Source organism: Poecilia reticulata, linkage group LG7 (genome assembly GCF_000633615.1).
Source record: "Poecilia reticulata strain Guanapo linkage group LG7, Guppy_female_1.0+MT, whole genome shotgun sequence".
NCBI classification, from domain to species: domain Eukaryota; kingdom Metazoa; phylum Chordata; class Actinopteri; order Cyprinodontiformes; family Poeciliidae; genus Poecilia; species Poecilia reticulata.
In genome coordinates this window covers 15711392-15734871 of record NC_024337.1, presented here as the reverse complement: position 1 = coordinate 15734871, position 23480 = coordinate 15711392, and the positions used below count along the sequence as shown (strand labels likewise).

General features: G+C 35.6%; 3 protein-coding genes across 7 annotated transcripts in view; all 3 read right to left on the bottom strand.

Annotated features, from left to right (window-relative positions):
* Nucleotides 1-2543: 2543 nt before the first annotated feature.
* LOC108166444 (membrane cofactor protein-like) lies at nucleotides 2544-10122 on the bottom strand. Its single transcript, XM_017305856.1, has 9 exons — nucleotides 10015-10122; nucleotides 9194-9290; nucleotides 8919-9107; nucleotides 8041-8140; nucleotides 7887-7960; nucleotides 7620-7799; nucleotides 5572-5751; nucleotides 4995-5036; nucleotides 2544-3706 (listed from the first exon to the last, which is right to left on the bottom strand). The coding sequence occupies exons 2-9, from the start codon at nucleotides 9249-9251 to the stop codon at nucleotides 3666-3668; spliced, it is 864 nt and encodes a 287-aa protein (XP_017161345.1). The 5' UTR covers nucleotides 9252-9290; nucleotides 10015-10122; the 3' UTR covers nucleotides 2544-3665.
* A 913-nt stretch (nucleotides 10123-11035) lies between these two features.
* On the bottom strand, nucleotides 11036-16511 carry LOC103467960 (membrane cofactor protein-like). 3 transcript variants are annotated; one of them, XM_017305854.1, is made up of 9 exons: nucleotides 15918-16511; nucleotides 15557-15638; nucleotides 15274-15462; nucleotides 14969-15068; nucleotides 14210-14283; nucleotides 13956-14135; nucleotides 13673-13852; nucleotides 13236-13298; nucleotides 11036-11841 (listed from the first exon to the last, which is right to left on the bottom strand). In XM_017305854.1, exons 2-9 carry the CDS (start codon nucleotides 15606-15608, stop codon nucleotides 11801-11803), a joined length of 879 nt encoding a protein of 292 aa, XP_017161343.1. In that variant the 5' UTR covers nucleotides 15609-15638; nucleotides 15918-16511; the 3' UTR covers nucleotides 11036-11800. The 3 variants fall into 3 exon arrangements, with proteins under 3 accessions (XP_017161343.1, XP_017161342.1, XP_017161344.1); XM_017305853.1 differs by lacking the exon at nucleotides 15918-16511 and adding an exon at nucleotides 15725-15911; XM_017305855.1 differs by lacking the exon at nucleotides 15918-16511 and having other exon boundaries at nucleotides 15561-15911.
* Nucleotides 16512-16606: 95 nt separating this feature from the next.
* Nucleotides 16607-23480, bottom strand: part of LOC103467808 (complement receptor type 1-like) — a 12560-nt gene continuing 5686 nt past the window's right edge. The window contains exons 9-12 of one of the 3 annotated variants that reach the window (XM_008414481.1): nucleotides 22361-22405; nucleotides 21542-21599; nucleotides 18461-18521; nucleotides 16607-17566 (exon numbers count right to left, since the gene is read on the bottom strand). In XM_008414481.1, coding sequence (XP_008412703.1) covers nucleotides 17564-17566; nucleotides 18461-18521; nucleotides 21542-21599; nucleotides 22361-22405 — 167 coding nt within the window. In that variant the 3' untranslated portion in view covers nucleotides 16607-17563. The remainder of the gene's footprint in view (nucleotides 17567-18460; nucleotides 18522-21541; nucleotides 21600-22360; nucleotides 22406-23480) is intronic. The other 2 variants (XM_008414482.1, XM_008414483.1) reach the window with 2 other exon arrangements.

Genomic DNA, 23480 nt, shown 5'->3' with positions numbered 1-23480 from the left:
ACTTTTTTACTTTTACTTAAGTAAAATGTTAATGTGGTACTTTGACTTTTACTTAAGTACATTTTTGACTGTGTATTTGTACTTTTACTTAAGTAAATTTTTTGAGTACTTTCTCCACCACTGGATTTGATATGGTGCTTTGCAACTTGATGTATCATTTGAATGGCATGTTTTAATCTCTGGTATTTTCAGAATTTCACCAACTGCCAAATAAATGCTTATTTAATTCAATTCTTATTGAAAAAGTGATGATAGTACATATTTTAAGCAGGGCATGCATATTTGTACTCAGTATTAAGCTGATGCCGGTTACTCATATTAAATGTTTTACGAAAATCAATTAACAGCTAAGAATGTAAGTAAATATTTATATATTCACAAATAATTACCTGAGCGAAGAAGCAAACAATTTTTACTACCAAAGATTAAATTATATACAAACTACAACAGCAATGAAAATTTATGACTAGGGAGGTTTAGTAGTCTAAAGGCATAATATATATTTAAGATTGTGGCACTCGCTGTTTAAAATGATCTTCAAAAGTAGTTAAAGTGGGTTAAAGTTCACAGAGGGAGACGGGCCTCACAACATTGCTCTGTTTATATTTGTAAAGCTACCTTTGTTCTAAGCTTGTTTACTTGTTCTTGAAACACTGCTGTACAGATGAATGGTCAATGTAACCACACTCATAAATCCCATTTCAGCAGTAGAAACTGTTAGTTCAGAAGAACTGTACAATACTGCCTAATGTTAGCTGTAAATGGTAAAAGAGGTAGCTAATTTGTTAGATTTTGTTTTTTTACAGTTTGTCTCTCACATGCAATTTACAATTTTGTAACATGACAAAAATATAAATTTGTACTCTATGTAAAATTGTTGGTTCATTTTATTCTTGCAAAAAATAAAAGCCTAACATGACTTCTAGACCCAATTGAAGGTTTGTAGCCAACATCACTGAAACATGAAACCCTCCATCATTGTCTGTTGAGTCTCTCATGTTGGCATCATCTGTGTTGAGCTTTAGGACAGTTGCTGTATTTAAAAAATAATGGAAGAACTTCCAGGTGCCACCAGTCTGAGCTCTCTTTGAGCAGTCCAAGCAAGTCTAATTCTGCTGAGAGGAAAGGATCTGAGACAATAATCAAATGAAAACAATACATTTATGGGTAAGAAAATAGTAAATCACAAGAATATTTAATCAACTTGGAAGGTTAGATATAGAGAGGATTTAATGGAGTTGTTGAACAAAAACTCCCAAAATCTGGTGGAACATAAGGTCTAGCCTTTGTGACATTTACAGGTAAGCCCTACTTTTTGTACTAATACAAACTATCCTAAGGTTTGTTTTACAAGTACTTAAGTTTCTATCAAACCATTTTCTAAATATTTGTAAATTAATTTCCAATTACTTATTGCAGTTTTTAAATATTTTCTAGTGAATAAAAAAGATGTCTAATCCGTGAATAAGATGCACTTAAGACATTTAGAAACCATGGTGATAACGCTAATATACATAAGAAAAAGTATAGGTATAAGAACCAATCCTTGAGGTACTCCACAACTGATAACTTCTACAAACTTTTGTGTAATTTAGGTAACTTCTAACCCACTCATCTGCCAATTGTCTGATTCCATATTTGTATAATTGCTTTTTCCCCTTTCTAAATACAACTAACATTTCCAAGGTCCTTTCTGTATTTACCCGGGTTATCTTTGACAAAATATTTTTTGATGATCTGAAATACTGAAAAAATGTATCAAAACATATCAGAACTATATATTTCAAGGACAAATAGATTTCACAGCACTATAAACATTCCCATGTTAAAACAAAGCAGATTACTGAATATGAAACTTATCATAAAATTGCATTGATATCTAATTAGATTATAATAATATGATTTTAAATTGAGCTATTTTACGGAGTTTTAATTTTACATTCTCCCCATACTGTATGAGTGTTCTCCTAACATCTCTGAATTAAATACACAATAAACCACCAAAGATGTAACAACTGCACTCATGAATGAAGTATGTAAACAGATTTATTGCTTTGATTACTTTCCAAACAGAGAAATTCATAACAAGTAAGGTGTGAACAAGCTCCAGTCAATATATACAATACAAGCAATAAGTACAGGGCTGCACAGTGGCGCAGTTGGTAGAGCTGTTGCCTTGCAGCAAGAAGGTTCTGGGTTCGATTCCCGGCCTGGGGTATTTCTGCATGGAGTTTGCATGTTCTCCCTGTGCATGCGTGGGTTTTCTCCGGGTACTCCGGTTTCCTCCCACAGTCCAAAAACATGACTGTCAGGTTAATTGGCCTCTCCAAATTGCCCCTAGGTGTGAGTGTGTGTGTGTGTGTGCATGGTTGTGTGTCCTGTGTGTCTCTGTGTTGCCCTGCGACAGACTGGCGACCTGTCCAGGGTGTACCCCGCCTCTCGCCCGAAACGTTGGCTGGAGGATGGGCACCAGCACCCCTCCCGACCCCACTGAGGGAAAAAGGGTGCAAGAAAATGGATGGATGGATGGCAATAAGTACAACTGGGTTTCTTTCTTATTTAATACATTTCCTTAAATAGGAAAGAGCAATGCATGCTTTATTTGTCTGCTCAAAATACAGAAAAAAAAAAATTATAATATATGTCATAAATAAAAGGCAGAACCAGTGCAATACTTAGAGTGGTTTTCAAACATCCCTGTTTGATCCAGGTTAATTCCAGTGATTAAATCCTTGAGATATTACTCCAACTCCTTGATATAGAGTATTTTTAAAGGGGTGGTATTGTGTATTTTTCAGGTAACCAATGCCATTTTATATCACAGTCAAGGAACTCTGTTACCTTCAGTTCTGGTAAAAATTTATGTGACATGACTTAAAATAAATTTGACTTTGCAGCTTAATGCCACGAGATATCAACACGTTTCTTAAACTTGCATGAAAGAATAAAAGCAACACTCCAGGTATATTTTTGATGAGGGAATAACATTATAGAATGACATAAAGTTCAAAAAAGTCTGTTTTAAATAATACTGTCCCATTATAAAAGTGCAGAAATAAATAAAACCTGAATTAATTTGACATATGTATTTTTATCCAGTAGTATAACACTAAGATTGGCTAAGAAATAAGGTAACATCAAGGACATAGATAAAAAAAAACAATACTTAACATCTTTTCATTCAGGCATATCAAGTATGGTATTTGTTCAGGCACTATGGATTGTTCAGCAATTCATTCTGGACCTTTAGGACTGACAGGTTGATCAGCTATTAGAAACACAAAACTCGTTCATGACATGATTCGTTTCATATTAATGAAAATATTTCTTTAACAAATGAAACTTTCTGAGCAGCAAAGTTACTTTGTAAAGCTGCAGTGTAAAATAATACATGAAGTAAAATCTTAGAATAGCAGTTTGCATATATAAAAAAAGATTTTCAACCATCTTAATTGCACATACTTAGGACAACTTGTGAATCTGAGTACAAAGGCCAAGCGTGATACTGAACTGATTATATCTAGAATGAATGAAACGGGGACAAAGCTGAATCTACTTCTGTCTCAGGATGCCGCTTTGAAGCAAGTTCCCAAGAAATGACAAAGACCGCACAGCACATGAAGGGGAGGTAGTCAGAGGACAGACCCCTTCTCGAGATGATGCGCTTACATCCAGTAATTTTGAACCAACATGACTGTGATGCTTACTGTGAAAAGAGAAAAACAAACAAGACTCTTTAAACAACTTTTAAACAACTAGTAGGGCAATGTAAAACTGTAAAACAGCCATTTTCAACAAGAATAATGAGGAAGAGGGGAAAAAAACCCATCAAGCAGTCAACAACTTTTATAAATGCATCTAGATCTACTTATATTTTAAGATTCATTTTACAGGGGATCTTTTATGCAAAACTCGCATTTTGTATATTTTATACTTTCATTTGGGTCTCAACTGTTTCTAAAAGCAGCTCCACAAAAAACCCCCAAAATGAACAAAGTTGATGAGTTTTGGTGTCTGGAAAAAATGAGTCGTTTCAAAAACCTCCAGATTGTTGAGTCACAATTGATGGGCAGCGGGCCGTTACCTAGCAACCCAAGCGGAGCACAAGCACATTAGGTGAGCTGTAAAATGGCTGTTGGAAAGGACAAGTGTTTTGTTGTTGACTTGCCACTCAGAAACAACTTGCTACATTCTTGCTGCAAGAATGTAGCAAGTGGAGGAGGCTCTTCTTCTGCTTTTCAAAGTACTGTTGTATAATTGCTCATCCGTTTGCAGCCATTTTCACGTGTGAGTGTAAATATTGAGTTGGGGGGAAATGGATGGAAGCAACTTATTTGTATTCAGAGTGACAACATGCTTCAAGCAGCTCATTATGCCTGGAGCTGTAAATAGGCAGAACAGAGAAGAATGATTCTGTGTAAAAAAAAATTTAATGAACATGTTTTTTATAGCACATAACGTGAGCATTTAAAGTCACAGCTTTATTCTCATTCGTTAGATACTAAGAAATTGTTGGCGAGTTTAGAAGAAGCTCTTCTTCACAGTCTAGTTAGTCATCAATATCTAACATCTATGACCAAACAGGAAACAAAAGACTTCCTCCAAACACAAACATAGAAACGTTGTCTATAACTATCTTAAAACATTCAAACTTATTGTGGCAAAAGCCTGATCGCACTCATGCATATGAAAGGAAACCTTAGTGTTGTGGTTTTCTTAATGTGGAAAACCTGATAAGCAGACTTGTGAAAGGCTACGGCAGCTTAAACAGAGGCGTGTCTTTCTCATCACTTTACTGAATAGTCTGAAATGGCTGATTATGAAATATGTTTTAAAATTCATAATTTCTGCACAGCAGTCTTATTAAAAAAGTTTAGTTTTTACGTCTAGCTGATTAAAAGTAGATAGAGATTGTTAGTTTGAATACAGAATAGAAATGCAGGTATTTACTTAGCAAATTAATAATAATCATTGTAGATGAAATTGACACTCACCAAGTCCACCAAGTAATCCTCCCACAACGACATTTCCATTGCCTGTAAAAAAAAATATATATATATAATAAATAAATAAAAATGAAATGATGGGATTGGATAATGGGATTATTTTCACACAGTGGTTCTCTCATTACAAGAAGCCTTGAAAAAAGTTAAATTTGTAAAAATATATACAATATTTGACAAGAACTAAGAAATTTACAAGTCAATATGCTGCTCCAACATTGTGTACACAAGATTACTATATATATAGAAATATAAAAAATAATAATAATACATTTTATTTGGAGGCACCTTTCAAAGCTCTCAAGATCACCAAACAATAAAAGAAAAACTATAAAACAGTAAAAGTTTATTGCTTATAAATCTGTATATGTATGAAAGATGGCCATTCTGTAGTTTCTATGTTTTCAGATAAGTGGAATAATAGGAAAAATAGATGATAATTATGGAAGAAGTGAGATTTAAAGTCTAATGTTACATGTACTCCATAACCATTTTATTTAGAGCTATGAAGAGATCACTGATTATTCAGTTACCTAATCAATGGAGATAATTGTTACTGATGACTTACTGATGCATTCTGGAATTCTGGGATACCACTGGCTACTTATGTTGCAGGTCAGGGTAGCTTGTCCGATCATTCTGTACCCATGTTTGCAGTTGTATATCACAGTAGCCTTGTGCCTATGTGGAGGCCGAGAACCGTCAATATGTTCTGCATTTGGAATCACAGGATCCTTGCACTCAACCCCTGAAATGAAAAATGTCAAATGTTACACTAACATACACAACTGTGCAATAGTTTTGTCAGGAATGAAAAAAATGTCCCAAATAATTCTTCCAATATAAATAATTGTTAATTTTTAAAGATTTTACTAAATGCAAAAAAAAATTTTAAAAATCCAAATCAGTATATGGTGTTACTACCAGCATCATTGTATAGGTGTATTTACGCACCAATTCTAGCAAACATGATTATCCATTTTGACATGTACAGAGCTGTCATAAATGTATTGTTTTCTTTAAGATCATATTGTGATTTAACTTTTTTCACACTGAAATACTCCATGGCAACAACTCCAAACATACTGCCAATGACATTAACGACTACCTTCAGGTCAAAGAAAACAGTATGGCATTAAAGTGTCTTGATTTCAACATCACTGAGTCGGTTTGGGATACCATGAAGAGAGAAAATGATTTGAAGAGGACTATATTCACAGACAATCTGTGGGTTGGCTCAACAAGATTTTTACAGTATATTAGCCAAGTTCTTTCCGAATCTGTGTGTAAGTGTCCCTTTAAAAGCAAAGGGTGGCCATACCAAATGTCAGTTTTATTTAGAATTTTCTTTTGTTTGTTGTTTTTAACACTTCGGTTTTCGAAAGCATCAATTATTTCGGTGAATTTTGCATATTTGCCAGAAACATTTGTACAGTACTGAGAGATACAACTGAATATGCTTTAAGAAACATGTAACTTTTATTATCTCACATTAAATTAGACTAAACTTTCCTTGGTCTAGGTCAGTCAGGTTAAATGACGACATTTAACCCTTAAAGGACATTTAAGGGTTAAATGTCCTTTAAGGGTCCATCTGGGCATCCAACTTCCAGATGCCCAAAGCTGCCATTGGTTCAAAGAATTAAATGGAGCAAAAATACTTGGGAAATGTCCAGCCATTATACCACTAGGGAAGGAAATGGGTTCTGTGATCCTGAGATGAACATGTTTTTGTGCAAAAAGAAATCAATCCCAGAACAAGCGCTAAAGACCTTACAGAGAGAAAGAAGCCAGAACTCCAAAGGCAACATACAGAGCAAGATTACAGTTTGTAATTGCACTCAGAGAACAACACTTTCATTTGGGAGAGATTACTCCCAAATTAAACTCCCCGTCTTTGACCATGATGACAATGGGGGAAGTTTTCAACTCTAACAACATTAACCCAACTGTGGAGTGTAGAGGTGACAGTATCACTTATGTGTGTTTTGTTGCAGGAGGGACTGGCGCAGAATGAAGCACATTATGAAATATTGATGCCACTTTTCAAGACATCAGCCAAAAAGTTAAATCTTGGTCACAAACGAGTCTTCCAATTTTTTACCTTGTGAACCAAAATAGTTAAGGAAATAGGGGCAAAAATACTGTCAAAAATTTGGACCATTTGACCATCACAATGTGGACCAACAGAAAATTGGTCTAAAAAAGTATGAAAGCAAGATTGATTACAAACCTGGCCCAATTAAACCAGTTTTTGAGGAAAGATGGGCCCAAATTGAAGCAAACTGTTGTGAAAAACTTGTAGAAAAATACCCAAAATGTTTCACCATATAGCTAAAAAACAAAAATCTAAATACTAAACACAGCATGTATATGAATTTTAATAAAGTAAAAAGAAAAAAAAAGTATTTTAATATTTAACAAAAATGAATAATGATAAATAATAAATAATTTGGTAATCATAACTCCCCTAAATCAGGACTGTTTCAGTCAGATTTAACATCATAGTGTGAGAAAATTTTTTTTTGTCTTTACACGTAACAAACAGAATTTCAAGTGCATAACTCTAATTTTTAATCATGATGAAAGTTTAGATGACAAGATTAAAATACTTACAGATGCATGATGGAGGAGAAGGTTTGAACTTCTCATTTTCCTCACAGGTAATTTGTTTGGATCCATTGAGTGTGTAATCTTTGTTGCAGAAATACTCGACAACTTCTCTGTATGCATAATCTTCCTTTCGTGGACTGAACATACCGTTTGCAATACCACTTGGCTGAAGACATTTAGCAACTAGAAAACAAATTTCCTATTAGACAAAAAAAAAAAAAAACACAACTTACATTTCGAATAAGATCAGTAAGAACGAATGTCACCAACCTTCACATGTAGGCAACCTGTCCAACCATCCTTGGTTTCCACATGCGATTTCACTTTTACCAACTAATTTGTAACTAATTAAAAAAAAAAAAACAATAGATTAAGATGAACATTTCATTCAACTCTGAACACAAGCAATTTTTTTTCTACTAACCCTGTGTTACAAGTGATCAACGCTTTATCCCCAAACTGCGTTCCTTGAGGGTAGGAAACCTGTCCATTAGGCACGTCACCAATAGATCCACAGTTCATCCCTGGAATAGAAAGACACAAGCATTACATTTGTCTTTTATGAACTACAAGACAATATATGAATATCTTAGTCACTAATTATCCGATTATTAAAAGATGTTGCACTTTAGTAGTATATGTCTGTCATCTGTTACGCATACAGTTGAAATTAAAACTGAAATTATCTAGAGACCAAACATTAAATAAAATAGCCCTTTTCAACAAATGTACATTTGGTCTGTAAATAAAAAAAAAAACTAAATACAGAATTTAAATTCATAGTGTGATGTGGAATATTAAATGTAAAGCTGTTGATTTATTAACAATCAATGTAAAACCAGACTGTACTAGACTGTTGTCTTAAAGAATATAAGGAAATAGGGGAAAACAGTCTAGAAAATCAAACATTTGTTCTACACTCAATTTTCTTTTTCTTCATACTTTTCAAGAATGCAGATGAACCCACTGTAAAATAATCCTGTGTAAACTTGACAATTTTAGATTAATTAGATTCTGAATTAAAGATGATCTTGTTCTTCTTCAAAACAAACAAACAAAAACAAAACACAAAACAGTCCTTTAAATAACCACCAAAACAAACATTTTGCATAAATTACCAACTTCAGCATCACTAACAAGGAGTGTATGCACACAACCCCTTGCTATCCTTACACTGGGGAGATTTTGAGTACTTGTGATGCTCCCTCACACAGTAGCACCCTGGGCAATGAGCCATATTCCAAAGAATGCAACTGAAAGTACATCAAGGATGTAGCTAAGTAGCTAAGTAAGCATATTCACTCTGGCAAATCAGCTGAACAGGACTCCAAATCCCCGCAGTACACGTGATGACTCCAGAACCTTCTGCAGGTGTGTAGCCAACATCACAGGCGAAGGCCACAGTGGACCCATCCTCAAATGTCTCTTTAAGGATGTACTCAGCCTTTAGCTGCATGTTCTGCCGTCCGACAGGTTTGGAGCACTGCTTCCCTATAATAAAATAAATAAAACAATGGATGATTAAAACCTACATAGAGGAACGAGGTCTCCTATTCTCAATGTGAATACAAACACACCCTGAGCAGTGATGACAAGGCAAAGGCTGCTAAGCAGGAAGAGTGCAGAAACACTCATGATCAGGTTCCACAGTAATCCAATGACAAAGAAACCTTTCTGGAAAAGAAGAATGCAAATATAGAAGGTAAATTAATTGTTAACTTGGATGGTGAGATGGAATGAATCATCAGGAAAAGGTTTGTCTCTATAAAATATTAATTCAAAAGGAATGTAGTCTTTAAGTTCTCTTTGTTGTTCTTTCGGTCAACACCTAAAAAACAACTGCAGCTATATATATATATATATATATATATATATATACTTCCTTTTTTGTCAGAAATGTATAGTGCAAGCCTATTTCTGAATATAATCAGATCAAGTCATTTCCTTGTAAGAAATCAATAAGAGTCAGCTTTAATTTCATATTTGTCAAACTAATATTTATAGCCTTTAAGTCCATATATATATATATATATATATATATATATATACAGTTTTATATGTAAATATACCTGTATATATACTGTACTTTCTTTTTTTGTCAGAAATGTCAGTAGCTCTTCTTTAAATTTCATCTCCATCTTCCTCCCCACACAGCGGTTCATCATTCAGTGACAGTATTTAATCATTAAAATTCAGAATCAAATAGGACGGTCACTTTTTCAACACGATTGTTTCTCCCTTTGCCAAAGCACAAGGCGTAACCCTCATGTTAACCAGCTACATGTGTTCATCTCAAATATTAGACTGTGCCGACGTTTACAACAAACAACGTTTATATTTTCAACAAGTTTAGTTCAACGAATAACAAAAGGGGTTCTGTTAGATGAGAAAACAGTACCTTAGCTTTCTTCTGACCACTTGTATTCTCAGCGTCTTCTTTGTTTGTGTGGGAGATTACCGTACATTACCAGCTTTGTGTGCATATCGCCACCTACAGTAGAAGACTATGTAAGACAGGATGAGTCTGAGACTTTTATGGCTCATTAAAAAACGAGCCGTAGACAAAAAATAAAATAAAATCTACATTCAATTTCACAAAACGTCTACCACTGTCTTTTGCATTTGCTTTAAAGGTTAAAACAAATGCAATAGTACAAGCCTATTTCGGAATATAGTCAGATCAAGTCATTTCCTTGTAAGAAATAAGTAAGATTCAGCTTTAATTTCATATTTGTCAAACTAATATTTTATGTTTCTACACTTTCGTACTGCAGAGATCCACACTGCATTTTATCTGTGTCATGTTTTGGTGTGATAAATAATGATGGAATATTTTACCTTGTATATCAAAATCTGAGATGTGAAATGACTGTTTCTTCTCCTTTGCTTCTTCCAGCATCATGATTCCCATCATTTTTTAATGAATCCTGTAAAAATAAACTGTTATTTCATTTATTAGACAGATAAATCAATTCAAGGCAACTTGTTTATTCATCCCCTAAACTCAGAGAACTATGTGAGATGGAGACCCTTCCTTTCTGTACATAGTATAACTGACAATGGAGTGTGGTTTTAAGGTACGGCCTTTAAGTCCATATTCTTATTACAGCGCCCTATCGAATCATGGAGTGTAATGGTCATAGAGGTTCCTGCAACACCAACAAACAAATACTATATCAAAAGATGACTGTTGACTTACTGGTGGAGCTGTGATTCAGTTGGAAGTGCCTTGTAATCAGAAGGTTGTGAGTTTGAATTCAGGTTCTACTTATGTCAAAGACACAAAACCTCAGGTTTCCTGACAACACTACATACTGGTGTAATATGTGAAAATGTGCAGTTCAAGTTGGGTAAATGTGACAAGAGTAAAAGGCTTTTGAGGAGTTGTACAAGTTAAAATAATAATAAAAAAAAGACACTTGGGTTTCTTCTTAATTTATTGAAAAACCTCAAGTTCGGTTTGATCAAAATGATATTAACTAATATGTCCTCAGATAATATTTGCCAAAGAGAAGAAAAAGTGCAAACATTTTTTGAGAATACATTGAGAAATTTCCTTTGAGATGGCAGCCAATACCAGTGTTCAAATACTGTAAAACAGTAAGTAGATACAATTACTGATATAAACAACTGAAAGGTTTTTGGTAAACTGATTTCCTTTGATTCTGTCTATAACTTGGTTGATTCAATTAAATAATATGCACATTCTTAATGCAAACATTCAACAAGTGGTAAAAAAGGCACTTCATTTGAAAACTAACACAAACAATAATTTACAACATATGGCTTTTTCCTTTCAGGTATATGAAATATGACCACAGCCAAGGCACTATGAGTGTTTTAACAAAGCCTAAAGTGTTCTTCAGTGTGAACCTTCAACACTAATAGCTTGATAAACTATAATAAATAACACATTAAAAAAAGATTTTAAACACCTAAATTTCACTTAAAACAACCTGAGTGTAAAGACCAAGCTTTTCTCTGCTGTATTGCTGGCACTAGAAACAATGAAGGGAGAGGAAATGAATGTCTTTACGGCATATTGTTACAGGATATTTTTAACTCTAAAAATCATGAAAGTTACTTGAAGCATAAAACAGAGATTGAGGTTGAAGCGCTCATGTTGTAGTGGTAAACGTCCCGATTCCCTCAGACGTCACGTTGTTCTTCTTAGGGCGACATTTTTACATCCAGTAGTTTTGAATCAACAGGATTGGGACGGTTACTATTTAAAAAAAGAGAACAAATAAAAATAATTAAACAGCCTGTGATGTGAAAAACAAATGTGTCTTACACTTTTTAAAACCTGTAAACAGAGTAGTTTCAGGCGAGTTAGGGAGCAGAGTAATGTGGGTAAGAAAGACCAGAAACAATCATTTCTGAAGCTGAGTTACAGAGTGGATACATTTCAGCTTCATTTATTAGTAATTATGTGATACCATAAATGAAGTGCAACATTTAGAAGAAACTGTTCAGTACAGCCAGTTAGTCAGTTTGTGACTTCCTCCAGCCCGAGCCACACCACAAGCCTCAACTTCCTCCCTTCAAAAGTGAGGTTTGCTGTTGGAATGCTTTCATAAAACAGAACACTCATTCTTCATTATCTTTCTAGTAACTTGGAGCGCCTTACATCGCGATTACAGATGAGTCCGACTGCCCTGTCCTACCAGATCTGTGTCACACTGAAATGACCGTTGTGGCTCTAGAAACTACAGCTGACACCTTTTATCAAAGGTTGACACAGACTTGTCTTACAAAACTTTGTGCAACGTCAGTTTCCCTTTTTAGGATACAACAGTTTGTAGCTGGGGTACACAGGCTAATGTTATACAAACACACACCTCTTAGCCATCTAACTGTACTGCATGTACGGGAAATTTCAGAAAACAAGAAATATAAGGAAGTCACCACAAAATAACGATTACAGTGTACACATTTTAAAAAGACTTGGAGAACACAATAGCGGATTCTTCTCAGCAGATTTTTGTTGTATGACTGAAATACTGTCGAGCATCTTCAGCTTAGACAAATTGGATCAACTCAGAGAAACCAACATGTTCTTATAGGAGAGTTCTTACTTAAATCGATATGACAAAGCTGAGGCTTTGATAGAAATAATTTGATAAAATGGTTAGCTAAAAAATCTTATTCACAAAGCCTTCAGAACAGTGTTTCACAGAAATTTCAAATCCCTATCCAGGCTACAAACATGGAGTCCTCATATGTTAATGAAAAAAGTGTTTTACTTGATTTTTCTAGATGCTTATGAAAACCTTCACACTATTTTTACTGAAAAACATGTAGTGCTATTTAAATGTTTGACTGTTTCCTGAGAGATAACTTAGTAATGAATACATTTGGATGGAATATAGTTTGTAATGTTTTCACAGAACACTCTGTTTGACCAGTGAAAGAACCGTGGATTAACTTTGTGGCCATATCACTAAACTATCTTGTGAAATGTGAACTGGCAGTATACCAAAGAGAGATAATCTTTTTTTATTATTACTAATTAAGTGCTTTATCTGGTATTTTATCCATGCTGTTTTTCTGGGGCCATATTTTTGTGAGTAGGGAACAGAAAGATTATCTGCACGCCAATCAGAAATTTAAACTCACCTAGTGCACCAGTAAGTCCTCCCACAAGAGCATTCCCGTCTCCCACAAGAGCATTCTCGTTCTCTGAAAGGAAGAACAAAGCAAACTGATGAAAAGAATAAAACAAAATACAGTAAAGAATAGTGAAGAACATTTTTTACCAGAAGCTAATTTGATACAATGTGAGAAATAAACATTGAGGATTAGCTTCTTTCCATGTAACTCAGTTTTTCTACACTACATCTCTAGATATGTAAAGCAGGAAAATGTGATGTGTTCCACAGATTTTTCTGATTTCTTGTTAGATGTATTTGTTTCATGACAAATTATGCTAAGTAATAAAAATCTGCATAAATGTGGCTTATAACTGCCAAACTGTGCCGACTTCAGAGAACAAGTCACTTATAGCAAGACATTGAACATTGAATTACACTTGATTATTTGAATTGATGACTTACTGGTGCATTTTGGAAGACCAGGTGACCACTTGCTATCTATGTCACAAGTCACTGTAGGTTTTCCAATCATTGTGTATTCAGGTTTACATTTAAATGTCACTGTAGCCTTATATTTGTGTGGTGGTCGAGAGCCAGATTCCCAAAATCCATTTATAATCACAGGGTCTTTACATTCAACTCCTGAAAGTGAAAAACAGTATTTTTTATTACAATTAGAATCACATTAATGAAGCTTTTAGTTATACTTTTGAAGTTCAGGGAATAAAAAAAAAAAATCACTTACGGACACAGGTTGGGGCATCAGAGGAGAATTTCCCATTTTCAGAACAAAATAAGTCCCTGGATCCACGGAGTTCAAGGTCTTTGTCGCAGGAGTACTGCACAACTTCTCTATAACCATAAAAGTCCTTCTTTGGACTGAATTTCCCATTTACAATTTCAGCTGGAGTGACACATTTCACCTCTACAAAACGAAATAATATTAATCAGACTTGGAGCGCATTTCAGCTAATAAGAGTGAACACAAAGATCACTGACCATCACATGTTGGCACCCTCCCCGTCCATCCCTGGACCTCACATCTGAGTACCGCTTGCCCAACTAACATGTAACTAGTAAAGACAAAGTAAAAGGTAAATTAATTTAATCTATCAAGTGCATTTACCAACACAAACTTAGATTGAACAGGCATTTAATTTCAACCTAGGTTGAAATTATTCACTACTTCTGTTCTAAAATCCCACATAATCAAAAATGCAACAATTGATTCACTATGGTGTCTTTACTCAAGAAAACCTTGAAGAAATGCAGAAGCCGGATAAAACAACACAGAGTGAAACACATATTCACACACAGAACTAACAACCATGCGCACACAGACCAAAGGGCAATTTGGAGAGACCAGTTAACCAAACAATCATGTTTTTGGCTTGTGGGAAGAAGCTGGAGTACCAAAGGGGAAAATGCTGAAAAAATCCCAGGCTGGAATCCCAAATCCTGGGATTCTATCCAGCCTGGTTAGAATCCCAGGATTCTGACCATTTTTTATTGCGAGGCAACAGTGCTACCAACCACAACCCAAGAAGATTAACAAGTATTTTTAAATTGTACAGGTTATTTATCTAATTCACTAAAGTAACATTGTGAGGCAAGAGTGGGGAAACATTTACATGGTTACTTAAAGACTAATAAGATCAAAAGTAAGATGATTAATCCCAATTTATTGTGACTAGATGTGGCTTTACACTCTGATAAATAAGAACATAAAACCTTAGAAGATGCCATTGTGTTACTTACCCTGATCTGCAAGTGACCACAGCTGTATCACCAAACTCAGTCCCATCTTTATATTCAATATCACCTTTATTCACTTCTGGAATAGCGCCACAGTTCCTCCCTGGAACAACACAATTACCAGGAATTTCACTCATCCAGAATAAATACATGTACATTTCAAATAGAATGATTTTTATAACCGTAAAACACTTTACGACAGACTTACAGTTTATGTTAAACAAACTAACATTTTTAACTGGCAGTGCAACAACGCTACAACCACAACTGCAGAATTATAAGTAGTGCAATTAGTAGACAATATTCACTCTCGCATTTCAGCTGCAGAGCGCTCCATGCGCCAGCTGAGCATGTGATCTGTGGAGACCCTCCAGCAGATGTGTAGCCGGGAGCACAGCTAAAAGAGACACTGGCCCCATCTTCAAATGTGCTCTTTGCAATGTACTCATCCCTCAAATGCATGTTTGATCCTCCAGTTGGTTTGGAACATTGCGGAGCTAGAAAACATTTTTTTTTTTTTCCAAAAAAGGCAATACGTTTAGTTGAGAAGTCAGAACTGAATGCATAGTTATTACTTTAGTTTGAACTCACCTACAGAAGTGATGGCGAGGCCAAAACTACTCAGCAGAAAGAAGACATTCATGATCAGGCTCAGAAACACTACAGCTCTTTCCTGGAGAAGAGAAAAGTAAACCGAGGCGTAGCTACATTTGTTCAACCAAAACCATGTAAATCTAAAGAGACTTTGTGCTGAACTACATTTCCCATGTGTCCGCTTCAATGCTGCTATTAACCGTTTAGATTCAGGTTCCGTTAGATATGTGAAAAGAAGCTACCGTTACGTCAACAAGCTCTACAAGTTTGTAAGTGGAGTTATCCAAGTCATACTTAGAGAAGAAAGGCGTTAGAAAGCTAATTATTTAAAGAAATACATAATTTTGTCAGTGTTTACCTTTTTGGCTCCTTAAATAAGTGTGCCTCTTGGGATTTTACCGCCCACCGGAAACACGTCATCATCTACGCAGCAGGAGGTGTTGGTTTTGGGGTGTATTTTTTACGAAAACAACCAGATTCTTTAACTTATTTAAAAATTTTAACTTATTTCACTGATTACATTAAAAATAAACTAATGGATTATATTGATAAGTAAGTAGTTAAATCATTGATTTCCATAAATCTTGATGTTTTTAGCTACAGCCATTAACCCCAGGTTGAGTTTCTCAGAAAAAGTTATTAGACAATACCAAGGAAAGCTTCTAAGTACTGAAATGTTCTGTTGTCGCCAACAAAATATAAAAGAAGAGCTTAAATTCTTGTCTACTGACAATCTTGATTGGGACATCCTCCTGTCAAAGCTCTCTTACCAGAATTATTTGATTAGTGAACATGCACTCTAGACTTTGCACAAGACCAATCTATCTGCACTTAGATGTTTTCACATTATTTTTCATGAAGAACCAAGCAATTGGTAGCTAGTCTGAAAGGGATGAGGCTAATCTAGTGGGTTAATGGTTGAAACTCTGAATAGCATTTATTTGTGCTTCAAAGACAATAAAGCAAATTAGAGTAGAGTTCAACATGGTTAAAGCAAGATGCCTCCCTAAAATACATCCATCAATTACTAGTACAGAAAAACAACACTTCTGTTTTCAGCCTTTATTTTAATTACAAAAAATACACAATTAGACAACTGCCTCCAAACAATATGAAATCACATTGATTTGAAGTCATCAACTTAAATAAGTGCAAGCCTATCTGAGATAGCCTTCAATAAAAACGTATGCAACCACAGCAAATTTTAAAGTTCTGCTACTAAAAAAGTATTAGCATTGGTGCAATGTAAAATGAAAACTGAATATTACAGATGGGGAAAAAGTGGTCTTGTTAATATCAAGCAAAACAAAGAACCTAAAAAAAGTCAAATGGTTGATACTGATAACATGATTTAAACTGGCAAATTGTTTATTGCAACTCAAACACACATACATACAAAGACAAGCATTTGATTTTTTTTTTTGCATACAGGCACATAGGATGTAACTTTGCTAGGCACTAATTTCTGATCTGTATAAATAATGAGCTTTAAGACTGAGAGGTTTAAACCACCAGGAGTCATTTCTACAGCTACAAAAGCTCCCATTATCTTTACAGTTACAGAAAATGGGAAGGTTTTTTTTTTAATTAGATCAAATATTTCTGCACAAACAGAAACGTTTCACAAAATGTGGGATTAATATAAAAATTATCCTTTTACTAGATTAAGAAAATCTCTGTAGCTGTGTGTGAAGGCCAGCTTGAGCTGTGCTCTAGTGCAAACATTCCAAATCAACGTAGAGTACAATAATGTCCAAAAAAGTAAAACGGGTAACAAATGGATTCATGTGTCTTATAAGTGACCGGGCGCTTGAAACATCAAGTGAGAATAGATGTCATGCTGTCTAAATTACATTCTGACTTCTCTGCAGAAGCTGATTTCTAGAGAGGAGTTCAACATTTTTCTTTGGAAGCGTCTTCATTCACAGAGTGGTCCGGGGATAGTCCTCTCCACAAGGCAGCATCTTCACATGAAGGAGTTTTGGACCAACAGAACAGTGACGCTTACTAAAGAAAAAAGCAACAGAGAAACATAAACAAACACTTTCTACAAAAAGTATCATCACACCTACAATACAGGAAAACAATGTGCTGAATGTTTGAGGGAAGAAGCATTCCCACAGGCTACCTGGCTACCTACAGTAATGTGAAAAATGGAGAGAAAAAACAGCTGAAAGTTAAAAATATACAAGCAGCCACAACATTAAAATCTCAATTATCTATGCTGCAACGTTCTAAAATAAGGCCTTTTTAACACCACCTACTACAGCCTCTAAATATTCTGTGATGTCAGTGCAATGGGAATTTGTCAAACACTTCTTATCAGAGCTAAAAACACTCTGGGGTAAGGTGTCCTAACTCCATAATCAAGTTCAGCTACATCTGAATTACAAAGCCATCAAAAAGATTATTTCAGTAATTCAATTCAAAAATTTAAACTCACATAGATTAATTACTCACAGAGTGTAGAGTTCAAAGCGCTAATTTAATTTATGGCTCAGTAATGATAACCTAAAATTCAGTTTTCAGGCCATTTTAATATCACTAAGACCAACAAAAAGGGGGCGTTTAAAACAAGCCTTTGTATAAATTACTCTGTCAGAGCAGCGTGGAAAGGAGGCAACAAGTCTGTGGCACTGCTGAGGGGTTCAGGAAACCTCAGCAGTGGTTTTAATAGTTTAATAACCACAGAGGAAAGCATCAAGTTCTCTAAAATGTCCTGTTGGTTGATTGTGGTGACTGGATTTTATGAAACAGTTGATTTTCATCCACACTTGATATGGCTCTGTGATACACAATTCACCTGTTTAATTACAATGTAATGAAATAAAACATGTTCTTTCTCATCATGCAATCACGTTTTTATTAAACACAATTGTTGTTGGACAACAATCTCCTTACCGAGAGTGCTACATCCTCGTCATCTTTTGCAGGATCTTTGACAGTACGGGTTCGCCGACTGCTGTAACCCACCAATGACTGGTCAATATCACTGGTTAAATATATGCATGAGAAGGCGACTAACAAGAGTTTAGCCTGCTGAGACCTCCTGTAACATGCAACCTGAGGTCCAAGCAGGGCAACACCCACCATCCTGTGTACCGCTCATCTAAAAAGACCACCAACACAAACAAGTGCCAACCATGCAGCCATCGACACACAGCGCACCTTAAAATAATCACAGTTGTCTTGTTTTTACATGAAGATTAAAATTATGATTAGGTTATTTATCCAAGCAGAACAGAATCAATGTTTGTAACTTTGTCCTCAAAAAAAAAAAAAAAAAAAAAAAAAAAGATTTGGGCAAAATCAAATTCAATAATGTGGTAAAGTTTGAAGTGTCACATCCACAGCGAAGATGTATTTACTGTGTATGAATAAAATACCTTCTTTTTTTTTCAAGGTATAAAGAATCATTATCTAAAGGAAGTAAACACTAAATGTGTTTACAAACAACCTTAAACATTATACAGCTAATAACAGAAATGATTCACAAGCTAAATTAAACCCAAAGGATCAAAACTCATTTCAACATACTTTGAAATTTGGTACTTGGTTAGAACTGGTGTGGCTTTTAAAGAACTCTCCTATACAGCCAGATAGTCATTATAAATAGAAATAACTTTCATATTGTCACCTCCTAAGATAATGGCCTGTGTCATTTTCTGCCAAATGTGATATAGGCTAAATAAATAAATAAATAAATAATCACTTTTGGCCAAAAGTAACTTAGACATTATTTTAGGAAGGTGACAATATGCAGAAACATATTGAAATTCCAATTAACAGCCAAGTGAAGTCCCAGAAAAAAAAAATTGCTGTTCAACTGAACACTGATGATTTATTAATTATTGCAAAGTTAGCTCCCAAACAAAATTGTGTCTGTGATGTACAATCGTATGAAATAATTGAAGTATGTAAACGAGAAAGTAATGGATAAATTTTTTCTTGGATTGTTTATTCAGGTTTGGGTTTGCTCTTTGAGACTAAAAATAATGAGGCTTCATTATGTAGAGACACAGCGTCAGCAGCAATTAGTCATTTGTAGGTTACTTGGTTTAGAGTTGAATATAAAAGAATTTATTAATGTAGCATATTTTTTTAAATGCCATTTAAAAATATCTAAAATTATGTGCATCTCAGTAAATTAGAATATCATCAAAAAGTTAAGTAAAACCTTTGTATAGATTCTTTACATTATGGCCATATGATGGCGAATCAAGCAGAAAATTGCTGACATGACAGAGAGTCAGACAAGGTAGGGAAGACACAAAAAGTTATTGCTATAAAGTCTTGCTATTCCAGAGTACGCTGGAGATTTTAACATGGAATTGACTGCATCCATGACACAGGTTAGAGTTGTATAGTTTTTTGTGCTAAGCTCCTGAGGCAAAGATAATGTCAGAAGTACAGGCTAAGTGAAAACATGATAATACTGCTCAGTGGCTCAAGGTGCCTTTTCAAAAAAAAAAAGAAGTTCCCCAAGAGCAAGAGTGCAGAGGCTCAGAATCCAAGTTTATTGAGGTCCAGTGTTTGGTTCCCACCACCAGTGATGCTTTTGGAAGCCGTGTCATTCAATACGGTTGGTTCACTCAAGTCCAAGTTTCAAATCCAAAGTTTCTGCTGTCATATATCACAAAATTTGAAAGCACTTTATGTATCCCTTTAATTACAAGCTCTATGGAGCGGATTTTATTTTCCTGCAAGATTTTGCACCCATTTTTATCTGATAAATGTAATCTTTAGAAATTACATTATAGCAACATACAAACACTTGAAATACACTCAGTATGTAAGGAATCAATCTCCCGCTCAATCGACAGGCGGATTGGGGCAGCGTCTGTCGTGAAGCGGGCATTGTACCGGTCCATTGTGGTGAAGAGAGAGCTGAGTCAAAAAGCGAAGCTCTCGATTTACCGGTCGATCTACGTTCCCACCCTCATTTATGGTCATGAGCTTTGGGTCATGACCGAAAGAACGAGATCCCGGATACAAGCGGCCGAAATGGGTTTCCTCCGCAGGGTGGCTGGGTTCTCCCTTAGAGATAGGGTGAGAAGCTCGGTCACCCGGGAGGGACTCAGAGTAGAGCCGCTGCTCCTCTATGTTGAGAGGAGCCAGTTGAGGTGGCTCAGGCATCTGGTAAGGATGCCTCCTGGACGCCTCCCTGGTGAGGTGTTCCGGGCACGTCCCACCGGGAGGAGGCCTCGGGGAAGACCCAGGACACGCTGGAGGGACTATGTCTCTCGGCTGGCCTGGGAACGCCYYGGGGTTCCCCCGGAGGAGCTGGAAGAAGTGGCTGGGGAGAGGGAAGTCAGGGCCTCCCTTCTGAAGCTGCTGCCCCCGCGACCCGACCCCGGATAAGCGGAAGAAAATGGATGGATGGATGTAAGGAATCTACATCATTCCTGGGTTGAGCTTAATTACTCTGAAATTATGTTTTCACTAATATTCTATTTTATTGAGATGCATATATATATATTGTCTGTAGAGAATTCTCAGTGAGACCCACAGGTCTGTAGAGGAGAGTTCCTTTTTTATTGCATATAACATAACATAAAAGCAAGTCTGTAAAGTAGAGCTGGGCATTGCATTCCCAAATCAGTAGTTTTTTGTTTTATTAATCTGATGGCAGAAGCTAAAAGTGAAGATGATGGCTTTGCTAGTGGTAAAGGCAAACTTGTTCTTAGCAACATCTTCTGATCATCTGACCTTCTGCACAAGATGCAGAAGCTTGTGGGGGGCAAAATCTGAAAAATTTGAATTACAGGATGTTATAATGCCATTTCTTCTTCAAATGCCCACCCCTACTTCAAAGTGCAAAAAAAAAAAAAAAACATCATGCAATGGTGAGAAAGTTCAGACAGCAAGCAAAGGCACACATTCAGACTGTTAATGGCTGGGCTGAGGACAGGACAAAAAACAGCAGACAGACTCCAAGTTCCATAAAGCGTTAGTTTACATAGATATAAAACAAAGATTTACCGTTTCTTTAGGAAGAAGAATATAAAAAGGCCAAAGCCAAAGCCAATGATGCAGATAACTATTTTGATGAGAAAAAAAAAGACATTGTGATGTTTGGAGAGTTTGTGTGTGAGCTTTAAGAACGGTCCTGAAATTTAATCACTGTTTTTCCCCCTAACACATTAAACAGAAAGCTCTTCTTCAAATGTTTAAAATTAATTTTAAAAATCTGCCAGTTGGAAGACATTATCTTGATTTATTTGAGAAGCAGACACCTAACATAATTTCTTTAAAATAATTTGAGAGCAACTGGCACTGAGAAAAAAAAAAGTAAAAATCAGCTGTTCAAGTGTTAACCATTTGGAGATGTTCTCATAACAAAAATCAATATCTTTACAATAATTTGTCAAAAAAAGTACCTTGTAGCACTTCTCTATATATTACATTGGCAAATAAAACGCTATCTGCCAACAATAGGTTTGGTTATTTATACACAGCTACTGTGTTAAACAAACAAAAGGAAATCAACACAGAAGAGTTAAAAGGTCAAAATGTTAAACTCAGTGTTAAATGAGTTCAGTTACAGCAATCACTACTACTTCTGATCAGAAAACTGTTTTTCTGTTTTGGGAGCAAAATGCAAAAAGATAACAAAAATAACTTCTGCAAAGGGGCTAATTTGTTAACTAAGATATTCTAGGTTATTTTGTTTGACCTTTGTAGAATTTAATAATGTGTTTTTATAGCAACACTGTTCATCTGAGGTCACACTACTTTTGAAAAGGGTTCACATAATTTTTGTTTACCGTTAACACGCAGCTCAAGGATGAGTCAACTTACCAACTAGAATAATAATCCATGTTGGAGAGGTAGCGTCACTCTCATCTAAAGAAAAAAAGAATGAACAAGAGACAGAAGAGAGCAGGAATTAATTTGAGGTTGCATCTTTCTTTTAGGAAAGAAAAAAGCAGCTCTGCATCAAGTGACACAGAGCACTGTTTGCAAAACCCAGCAATGTTTTTTAAACTCTTCTAGAGTTTGTACATTTATCTTCACAGTGTGCGATCAAAGTCACATTCCTTGCTACTGTGCAGAAACTTAACAGATAAAGTTGATTCTTGCTTTTAAAGATAACAAGCAGTGGAACAGCTTTGCTACTTTGCAGTAGCAAAGCTGTTCCACTTTAGGCAATAGGCAGTCCTATTGCCTATGGGCAATAGGACTGCCCATAGGCCCATAGGCAGTCCTATTGTGCAGAGCTTTTATTGTGCAGAGCAGTATTGCTGGTTTCTGTGTTGTAAAATAAACCTGAGATTTCTTAAATGCTATATGGATGAAACAGCCAGACGGATATCATAAATGGTAGCATTCGCAAGAAACGAAACATCAGAAAAGCTACGGCAAGAAAATCTGACGGTAAAGATTCTGACGGTAAAACATATTTACACAGTTCATGACTATCACTGCAATGTTTTGTCATCCGTTTTGTCTGTTCAAAATAAATAAAAACCATTACATCAAGTTTAACAGTATTGTCATTTCTAATAAACAATGCTAAACCTTTGATGTGCGGTCTGTGATAAAATTCTAATTTTGATAGGGGCCCCCAAAGTCTGGGGGTCCTAAGCAGCTGCTTAGTTTGCGTTGCCTCAGCCAGGCTTTGTAGTCATCTCGTTTCCTGTGTGGAACGGTACTCGTCAAACTCTGGCGCTGCATGCAACATTAAATAAGTCAACATTAGCCATGAAGATGGAGCAGCGAAAGCAAACTAATAAACATAAAGCGGCACTGAAAAGTTGAAAGGTAAAAATGAAATCCCTGAGAAAGGGCAGCAATGTAAAATCTTCCGACCTGTTTGGTGGTCCTTCCTTTAGTTCTAGGTCTGGTCTCTCCACCAGACCCGAGAAATCAGATGATACTGCTTATAGCAGCTTTAGCGAGGTTAGCATGGATTTAATTT

What these genes read in the sequence shown, in the direction of transcription:
- LOC108166444 (XM_017305856.1), bottom strand. Translation starts at nt 9,251, where the DNA reads ATGAGTGTTTCTGCACTCTTCCTGCTTAGCAGCCTTTGCCTTGTCATC. An exon ending in CCTTGTCATCACTGCTCAGG is followed by an intron (nt 9,108 to 9,193) that starts GTGTGTTTGTAT and finishes ATTTTATTATAG; the next exon opens with GGAAGCAGTGCTCCAAACCT. An exon ending in CAGAATTCCAGAATGCATCA is followed by an intron (nt 5,037 to 5,571) that starts GTAAGTCATCAG and finishes TTTTTTTTACAG; the next exon opens with GCAATGGAAATGTCGTTGTG.
- LOC103467960 (XM_017305853.1), bottom strand. An exon ending in CCTCGCCATCACTTCTGTAG is followed by an intron (nt 15,463 to 15,556) that starts GTGAGTTCAAAC and finishes AATGTTTTCTAG; the next exon opens with CTCCGCAATGTTCCAAACCA. An exon ending in AGGACTTACTGGTGCACTAG is followed by an intron (nt 11,842 to 13,235) that starts GTGAGTTTAAAT and finishes TTTTTTAAATAG; the next exon opens with TAACCGTCCCAATCCTGTTG.